The sequence below is a fragment of the Leuciscus leuciscus genome (assembly GCF_965113295.1).
Source record: "Leuciscus leuciscus genome assembly, chromosome: 17".
Lineage (NCBI taxonomy): Eukaryota > Metazoa > Chordata > Actinopteri > Cypriniformes > Leuciscidae > Leuciscus > Leuciscus leuciscus.
In genome coordinates, this window is record NC_138741.1 from 8,216,262 (window position 1) to 8,226,484 (window position 10,223).

The window sequence follows — 10,223 nt, forward strand, 5'->3', positions numbered from 1 at the left end:
CTTTTTTATATTCAACTGTGTTTTATATTTAAACCAAAATACATGACCCGGCGGCGCCGGGGCTGAAACATCCTCACCATGTCCTCCAGTAAAATATAAAACATAAAAATGACAATTATTCTGTTGCACATACACACACACACAATGGTCGATGGTCACCAAAACTGTCTGGTTACCAACATTCTTCAAAATATATTTTGTGTTACGCAGAAGAAAGAAAGCCATACAGGTTTGGAACAACTTGAGTGTGAGTAAATGATGAAAGAAATTCCATTTTGGGTGAACTATCCCTTTAATGTGCAATATAGCCTAATACATTGAGGATAAGTAACCTACCAATGAATCTGAATTTGACTTATTAAAACATTGATATCAAAACTAGTAAAGGTATATGTGTTTTCCTGGACTTGTAGCTCTAATTGAATAAAACTGTTTTAAGTGGTTCCTCTAAAAGTTTAAATATTCTATTAAATTGCTTGTAGAATTCTTTTTCTGTTACAATTCTTTTAAGTTGTGATTCTCTCTGTTCAGTCTGGCATCAGTGTGATGTTTCAGAAGTTTCAGTTATATGACTACAGTATTGATTCATTGTTCTTTTAGAATAAAATGATTATGTCAGAAAAAGCTCAATGGAAAAGGGCTTAACTTGCCTGTTCCAGCAGGACACAACAATAAGCATTCTATTCTTCTGAATTATAAGTGCCCCACCTAAAAAAAATAAAAAAAAAGATTGGAATGTTACTGTCTAACATTAGGTGTATTTCTATAGATGACGTCTGTTGTATATAGTTTGTTGTTAGACCGATGCCACAATGTTCTTAGTTACTGTTCATAATTATGGTCATTATTGTGTGTCCCATTGTGATCGTATCAACCAATCTAACACACTAACCTTTCAGTCAAAACATTAATTGGCTTAGCAACAATCTTAAAAAGACATTTGAAGTTCTTGAGCGATTTCCGCATTCATTTGCATATACAATTTTTTAGAGTTAAGGCTATATATGAAGAGTTCAGATGCAAAAGCCTCTAAGTGCATCTGAAATTTTCTCTTAGAATGATCATTTTTGTAAAACTTGTATATTTAAGTTAAGTAATTTCACTTAAATGACAATTAATAGGTAATTTGCATTGCCATTTAAGTGAAATTATTGAACTTAAATATACGAGCTTGATAAAAATGATCATTCTAGAAGAACATTTTTGATGGCACTTAGAGGCTTTTGCATCTGAACTCTTCATATGGTGGAACTGTTACGTAACTGCACAGGTGGGAGGAATATGGAAGTCTTTTTAAGTTCACGCAATAGTGTCCCTGAGCAAAACCAAACCTACACACTGCTCTACACTCTTCCTGAAAACATAATTCGGTCTGAGCGCGGAATTCCAGAGCCTAGGGCAGAACAAAGAGAATCGGTCAAACCTAGTAAGAGAAAACTGCTCAATTAGGTGAGTTGTTATCCTTGAAGGTGAAGTATATCATTTATATCTTAAAAACTGAGTTTAATCACTAATTATATTGTAAGTCTCTTAAAAGCTATCAAGATGTGTCTTCCAAAAGAGAAATTTTACTCCCAAACAGGTCTATAAGCCTAGAGTCTCTTATCTCTTATAGGTCTTTGGAAACAAAACATATTATAGCATAGTGTTGTGTCATCTCACCAGTAACAGATGCCAGATGTGACACTTTTATCTGTTTTTCTTTATATTGTTTCCTAAAAATCTGACTTTTACAGCTGTAAAAATGCCACCACCTCGTGTGAACAGAATACCCGGGGATGAACAGCCCACAAGAGACAAAACGGGCACTCTTGAAGTCCCTTTGAAATTCTTGGATCAGGACTACCAGGAGTTGAAGAAGAGCTGCTTCACCAATAAAATTAGATATGTTGATGAGAAGTTCCCTTTAGACAGCAGCTCCATTGACCCAAAGAAGAAACTTGGATTGGATATGAAACAAATCAAATGGTTGAGGCCATCAGTAAGTTACCTGTATTGACTTTCCATCTTCAGACCTTCAGGATCTTTCAAGAAGCATATATATACTGTACATTATTGTTTGAACGGATCTAAAATAACTTGTTGAATATTACCATCATCACCAATTGTTGCAAAATGTCTCTTAGGGCTTGTAAGAACAGGTTTATCTGTAACATTTCCCAACATATTTTTATTTACAATTGTGGCAAGACATCCTAAAGGCACAATATGTAAGATTCTTGTATTAAAATATCCAAAACGACTAAAACAATGTTATATATTTTGTTGCACTTGCATGATCACAAATGTTTCCAACAATTTTTAAATCAAGAGAAATCAGGTATGTTGTCTGTCAATGACATATCCATGTTACCGGTAAGAAGCTTTTATTGTTTATAATATGTATATTTTGTTATGTGTTTAATAATTATTATGCTTTAATATATTATATGTTTTATTAGATAGGTGAGCAACTGTTTGGATACTTTTATTGACAGAAAACGAATCATTGTTATATAGTTCAACACGGTTAGTCTTTAATAACTTTAATAAAAACAGCAAGGTAAAATGTCCCACGGCCCTCGGCCCGCCCTGCTTCATACCACAGTAACGTTAATAAAATTAACACAATAGCTCAATCATTAGTCCCGTCGGATTGCTTTCCATCGGCTGTGGAGGTGAAGAAGACAACTCCCATGATTCCACGTTCAGTCACGGCATCATCAAGCTACGCCTTTGTTATTGTTTTGATAAAGGAACCTCTAGAGGCGTACTGTGCCTTTAAGTGTCTTGAAAGCAGATTCAAAAAACATTATACAAGTCTATATGTCTTCTGTTGTTCCCAAATCCTTAGGGCAAATTCCATTGTATAATGTATTAATTTAATTAATCTCTCTCTCTAGGAAATAGTGGCAGACCCTCAACTCATTGTTAAGGGGGTTTCCAGGTTTGACTATTCCCAAGGATCTTATTTAGGTATGTTTATATCTGTGTTTATTTACATTAATTTTTATTATTTATTTACAACACACAGTAGGTGTTGGTTTTGAATTATACTCTATCTATGCAGTAAATTGCATAACTCTTTATTTTGTCTTTTGTTAACTCAATGAAAGATCTATTTATGCTAATGTTTGTGCTTTTACCTTAGGAGACTGCTGGTTTCTTGCTTCAGTTGGAGCTTTAACCTCTCAGGACGATGTCATGGACCAGGTCATGCCAGTTGGCCAGTCATTTGGTCAAGATTATGCAGGGATATTTCGCTTTAGAGTGAGTTCTTTGGTATTTTTTAAAATAACTTAAAAACATTTTCTGAAATCAAATGATCAGTCCTTAAAGGGATAGTTCACCCAAAAATGAAAATTCTGTCATCATTTACTCACCCTGGTGTTGTTCCAAACCTGTATGAGTTTCGTTCTTCTGTTGAACACAAAAGAAGATATTTTGAAGAATGTCGGTAACCAAACAGTTTCTGGTCCCCATTGACTTCCATAGTATAAAAAAAAAAATACTATGGAAGTCAATGGGGACCAGAAACTGTTTGGTTCAGGTTTGGAACAACACCAGGGTGAGTAAATGATGAGAGAATTTTCATTTTTGGGTGAACTATCCCTTTAAACCTTCTTCTTTATTCATATAGTTCTGGAGGTTTGGGAAATGGATTGACGTTGTCATTGATGACAAACTGCCAACAATCGATGGCAAACTCATTTTTGTTCATTCAAAAACATCTAATGAGTTTTGGCCTGCCTTGCTGGAGAAAGCTTATGCCAAGTAGGTTTACTCTTAAAATTATTCCTCTTTCATAGTATAAAAGCATGTTTGTTTATTGAACATAAAACTATGAGGTTACACTTGATTTTACAGTATGTGTACTTACAGTGTACTTACCCAAGACAGCACTGGTAATGTAAGGTAACTACATGGGTAAAGGTTAAGTTTAGGGGGAGGTTCAGGGTTAGTATCTAGTTATTACCCAGTTATTGTAATTGCTATAATAAGTACGTATGTACATGGGGAACAAGACTGTTTATAATGTTGGTTACACTTTATTTTAAGGTGTCATTGTTACAGTGTAATTATACATTTAAGTACTGAGTAATATTAAGCAAATACATGTACTTACTTTAGGGTTAGGATTAGGATTTGGTTGAGGGTTAGTTGCATGTAATTATGCATAATTTACTGTTATTACTATGGTAAGCACATGTAACATATGTAATAAGGACACTATAAAATAAAGTGTTACCTTAAAGTGCTACCAAATATTATTTAACCATAATTACTAGAGATTTTGGCCCTTTTTATGTTGTGTATGTACCCTGGTTCTGAAGTTGCTTTACAGATAGAAGTATTGGACATTGTCACAATAATAACAGTCCAAACCTGGTCCTGGATGGCCACTGTCCTGCAGAGTTTAGCTCCAGCTCGCCTCAACACTCATGCCTGAAGTTTCTAGTAGGCCTAGTAAGACCTTGATTAGCTGGTGTGTTGAATTGGGGTTGGAGCTGAACTCTGCAGGACAATGGCCCTCCAGGAGCAGGTTTGGACAACCCTGGGCTATTTTAATAATCCCACATAATCCATCATTAAAGGCTTGTTGGTCCACTGTACTGAAACGTAGAATTACTTTTACAGGGTGTGCGGCTCCTATGCTGACATGCAGGCTGGTCTTGTATCTGAGGCTCTGTTGGACTTCACTGGTGGCATCCATGTGCACTTTGAAACAGCAAAAACTTCTGTTGATTTGTGGAGCCTGATGAACCGTGCAGCAAAAGCAAAGGCTCTGATGGCCTGTAGCACCTTTGTGGGGGTAAACGGTGACCTCAGGCTTGTCCTTTCATTACTGTGACAGATGTTATCGCCATATCTATCTAAGACACTGTCACTGAAGTATTTTGCATTAAAGATTTCAATGTTCAATTAAATACAAACTAGTGAACATTTCTAAAATGTAAGATGTAGGAAACAATGTAGAGCATTAGCTGTACATAAAACAATCTTTTCCTATTTCCTGATACATATTTCACAGAGCAGCTTTATTGATTCAATATGTCTTTTTTTCATACCATATCAGAAAACATCTGCAAACACAGTATTACCCAATGGCATTGTTCAAGGCCATGCATATACAGTGACGGGGGTTTACAAGGTAAGTCTTCACAGAATCAAATGTCAGATCACAGTGCCATCAGATTAGGGAGACAGACAGACAGACAGAAAGAGACAGACAGACAGACAAACAGATAGATAGATAGATAGATAGATAGATAGATAGATAGATAGATAGATAGATAGATCGATCCAGCCCGATCTCATCCCAAGTCGTCATATACTGACGCTTTGGACATTTCGTCTACATCGAACGCACATGGCACCCTTTAGCGTCAATATGAGACACAGATATGGGCCAGAAGGCGCCTCCCAGCGGTCTAACCCTAACCCTACCCCAGACCTAAACCTACCCATAACCGAACAAAGCTCTGTGCGTCTCATATTGACGCTAAAGGGTGCCATGTGCGTTCGATGTAGACGAAATGTCCAAAGCGTCAGTATATGACGACTTGGGATGAGAATGCGTTGATAGATCTTCTGAATTTGTTCTCCATAGTAGCATCACTTTTTACATTGCATCATTTCCAGGCCATTTAGTTTTAAAACCTGCTGCACTTTAACTTTGTGTTGCATTCCAGGGAGTGCTCTCAAGGCTCTGTTCTGGGACCTGTCTTCACATGTAACCACCTGGGAAAATGTTCAATAAGCCTGAGGTTGATTTTTATAGAAAGACAAGTGTTTAACTACAACAGGGGTGCCAAATCCTGTTCCTGGAGATCTATCTTCCTGCAAAGTTCAGCTCCAACCCTGATCAAATACAACAGTACCAGCTATTGTAGATCTTCAGGAGCGCTTGATCATTACAGACGGGTGTGTTAGATCAGGGTTAGATCTGAACTCTGCAGGTTTGATCTATACTTTAGGAACAGGACGGGCAACCCTTAACTACAACAATTCTTGTTTTGTTCTCATATGAACCGTTTTTGATATTGTGTACACCAGTATTTATTTACTAATTGCATTCAGATGTTTTCAGCATATGAGCTCCACACTTGCTATGCCCTTTGTTCAGTTTGCATTCATCCCTGTGTATGTCTTACGCCGAGCCTGTGATTTTTCAAGAGAAGTTTCTTGAAATAATGTTTTGTACTTTATGTAACTTGAAGCATTGTGTTTAGTCACTTCAGTCCTGAGGTAAACAGGTTATTTCACAATGTGTTTAGTCACTTCAGTCCTGAGGTAAATAGGTTATTTCACAATATCCCTGGTGAAATGGCAAATGGCATATTCTGTATTTTTGCATTTAAAGTGTCATGTCATGTTGTATTCTACAGTTAACATGCCAAGGAAAACCAGTTCAGCTGGTGAGAGTGTTGAACCCTTGGGGAGAACAAGAGTGGACCGGTGACTGGAGTGACAAGTAAGAGTAATATGAAATTATAGGTTCCCTAATCACAACACTGATCAAGCGTCATTCTTGGTTTGAACCACTAGATGACTATTAAAAAAAATCTTAACAGGTTTGAGAGTTGTATTAAGTTATTAGTATGCTAAATATTTTTTTTTCAGTAGGCTTGTTAGCTTTCAAACTGTAAATCTTTAAAAGTAATTTTGTCCCCATCATATATGTAGTAGATAAAATATTAAGCTCACCAAGCTGAATACCATATTATTTTTTTCTAGTTTTTTTATTTTATTTTATCAAAACATCCACATTTTAATAATTCATCTTAAATGATACCACTACATTGGTTTGCATGGATGCTGCCATTTTTGAAAGCTGCTATTTTTGTCAGGCCATCATGAATGCAAAATTCAGGTGTTACATTTTTTTTTTTTTTTTTTTTTTTAATCAAGATGATAGCAATTGGTGATTAATTTTATACATATATTTTTGGGGTAATTCCTTGAATATCTGAAGAATAACCAAAACCTTATGTTAAGATGGCTCCTGCACTGAGAATTGTCTATTAGGCAATGAGGAAGGTTGCATGTGACCAAAACGTTTGCCATTTTTTCATTGAAGTAGTGGTTGTATCTCGCAATTGTCAGTTTTCTTTAATTGTTAGAGTGTGCAGGTCTTTTTTAATCTTAGGGTACGTTTAAACGACAACAATGTTGTCAAAAGTGTTATCATTAACACGCATCCGCAAGAACGATTAAAAGCGCTGTATTATTCATGCCAGGCCAGTAGGTGGCGCTGTCACTTTGTAAAGAAACACTACACGCCTATAGACTGAACATAATACACATCCGCAGGACGTCACCGTTTTCACAAATTAGCGTTTTTGTACTTTACACAGGAATTATAACATTGTCGTTTTCAAAAACTTGCACAGGCCCCCAAAACGCTGTTGTCGTGTAAATAAACGGCCAAAACGTTTTCTGTTTTTAGTTTAAAATCTTGTCTAGTCTTGTTAAGGAATGTTCACACTAACATAGATTAAATCGCTGGAGGTTGTCAAGTGCCGTTGATTTTTAATTTGCATGAGTTACATCAACGGTCACTGCTAACTCTCATTCACTGAAGGATATTTTGAATGAATGAGCTTTTGTTGCCTTTAGTCAGTGTTTTGTTATTGAATATACCTTTTTTTTTTTAAAAGCAGTTTTTTTGTGACATCATCTTCCGGGAAATTACGTCATTTGGGTGGGGAACAAAGCACAAACATCAATTACTTTTAAAAAGAGTTAATGAATTCTGATGTTTTGTGCTATGGTCACTTTAAAACATTCCAGTCTGTTAAAATGAGAGAAATCTTTTAAATAATATATAAAAAGATGGTTAAACAATATTAAAATGGTCTTTAAATTGAGTCTGAGGTACAATTGCTAACTTTATTCCCATCCTTTTTGGTATCTTATTTATATCTGTGCCATTTAAAATTCAACTATGCCCTTTTAGAGAATAATTACAACAGAAGCTTGTACATTCAGTTCAAAAGTATATCTGTTATTTGCTGCTGTTAGTTTCTCAGTGAGCATAACCCCATGCAATATTTTAATATATGCTTTTGCATAACTTTAGGTCATCTTTGTGGGACAAAGTGAGTAAGGAGGAGCAATCTAGGTGTCGTTCTTTGACCAATGACGGAGAGTTCTGGTGAGCATTAACTGTAGTTTCAGATATGATCTCTAGCATCAATGAATCAAATGTTTTCAGTAACTCATATTTTACTGCAGGATGTCAATGGAGGACTTCACCAAAAACTTCGAAGACATTGATATTTGCTGCCTCAGTCCTGATTTTCTGGACAGTTCCTCTGAATGCAAATGGACTTCCACATGTTACAAAGACAGCTGGGTTAATGGGACTACAGCTGGTGGCTGCCCCAATAATAAAGGTAGCTCATAGATATATAATGAGAGAGAGTGGCATGTGAGCATTTCATACAATTACATACTAGCATGCATGAAAAGAAATATGACATACAACATGCAACATGCTTCTTGGGTGTCTATGCATAATATTGGCCATATGGTTTGTGTGTGTGTGTGTGTGTGTGTGTGTGTGTGTGTGTGTGTGTGTGTGTGTGTGTGTGTGTGTGTGTGTGTGTGTGTGTGTGTGTGTGTGTGTGTGTGTACAGAGGTGTAAAGTCCAGGTTCAGAAAGTCCTCCTCAGTATTTTGTTCCAATCACCTGGATTTTCTAATTAGCAGTTTTTCAGCCAGGAGATAGAACTAATTAGTGAAATCAGCTGGCTGAGTTCATGGGTGGAATAAACATATAACAGGACTTTTACTTTCTGACCCCTGGACTTTACACGTGTGTGTGTGTGTGTGTGTGTGTGTGTGTGTGTGTGTGTGTGTGTGTGTGTGTGTGTGTGTGTGTGTGTGTGCGCGCGTGTGTGCGCGCCTGTGAGTGTCAGTGTATGTGTGTGTGTGTGTGCGCGCCTGTGAGTGTCAGTGTATACAGTATGTGTGCCTACTGCATGTACCTCAGAGATCTGATTCAATATGTCTTGTAGACTCTTTCTGGATGAACCCTCAGTTTCAGGTGAGGATTGAGGATCTTGATAAGGAATGTAGTGGTCAGTGCCCTGAAAACATACTGGTGTCCCTCATGCAGAACCATGAGAAGAGAAACAGAAGTGAAGTTTCTAACTTTGCCATCGGATTCAGTGTTTTTGCGGTCAGTATTAACAAATAACTCTATTGGAGTCACAGAAAATACAGTAATTTTGGTTTCCACTTATTAATGTTGTGCTATTCTATTTTCTACTTCAACAGATTCCACCAGAGGCAAGTACAAATATAATTCAAGTTTAAAAGTGTAAAACTGCAAACTTTTAAACTGCATAAATTACATGATATTTACAAAATAACCTGGTTGCTTGAATACAAGTTTATATTTAATTTTCCTTTAGATGAAAGATGTGAAGCTCCCGGACAAGTTCTTCTACCGCAAACGCCCCATTGAAGGTAGTGGGAACTTCATAGATACAAGACATGTGATGAGATTCTTCAAGCTTTATCCAGGAGAGTATCTCATTGTACCGGCCACTTTCAATCCTAAAGAGTGTGCAAAATTCACATTGTCTATCTTCACAAAGAGTGAATCCCATAGGAGAAATATGAAACCTTAGATGACTGTATGAAATGACCTATCAGTGACTCCAGATAAATGAAAAGACACGACTGCAGTACTGACAGTCTCATACATCAGTGCTGTGCTATATATATTCCCCAGGGATTTTTGTTGTTTATTAGCATTAATGTTTCTCTTAAACTATTGTTATTTAATGTAATCTGAATTTGTGAGCTGTGAAATTAATGTTATTAGTCACATTTATTGTTGTTTATGTGTAAGGTTTTTGATTTTCTGTCATGTTGTAACGTTGTGTTTGGGTCAGGTCAGTCAGTAACATAATGACACCTTGTTAATGCCATTTCAGTGAGTGCCCATCATGTCCTCAAAATGTATATATATATAAAATCTTATAGTCTGAAGTGTCACAAAAGATCCAACACACACATACACACACAAAAAACTGTTTATCAAACAATTATTTTTCCATGTATTATTTCAAATGTCTGATTAAAATTTAAATATTTGCTATGCTATAAGACTGATTGACCGCTGGTGCGGCTGCGAGTTTTTCCAGCTAAACTGCTCCAAATCCATAAAACTAGTTATTTATTTGATAGTGTTTTTGCTTCATTTAGTTTCTGGATGAACTGCTCAACTAA

General features: G+C 36.3%; 1 protein-coding gene across 2 annotated transcripts; it reads left to right on the forward strand.

The window, feature by feature from the left end:
- Window positions 1–1,262: 1,262 nt before the first annotated feature.
- LOC309479264 (calpain-1 catalytic subunit-like) lies at window positions 1,263–9,631 on the forward strand. Of its 2 annotated transcripts, none has more exons than XM_082143294.1 (13): window positions 1,263–1,469; window positions 1,737–1,981; window positions 2,883–2,955; window positions 3,131–3,249; window positions 3,620–3,753; window positions 4,618–4,792; window positions 5,057–5,131; window positions 6,369–6,454; window positions 8,063–8,137; window positions 8,218–8,378; window positions 9,002–9,165; window positions 9,264–9,275; window positions 9,401–9,631. In XM_082143294.1, the coding sequence occupies exons 2-13, from the start codon at window positions 1,745–1,747 to the stop codon at window positions 9,617–9,619; spliced, it is 1,530 nt and encodes a 509-aa protein (XP_081999420.1). In that variant the 5' UTR covers window positions 1,263–1,469; window positions 1,737–1,744; the 3' UTR covers window positions 9,620–9,631. The 2 variants fall into 2 exon arrangements, with proteins under 2 accessions (XP_081999420.1, XP_081999419.1); XM_082143293.1 differs by having other exon boundaries at window positions 1,270–1,449.
- Window positions 9,632–10,223: the final 592 nt, after the last annotated feature.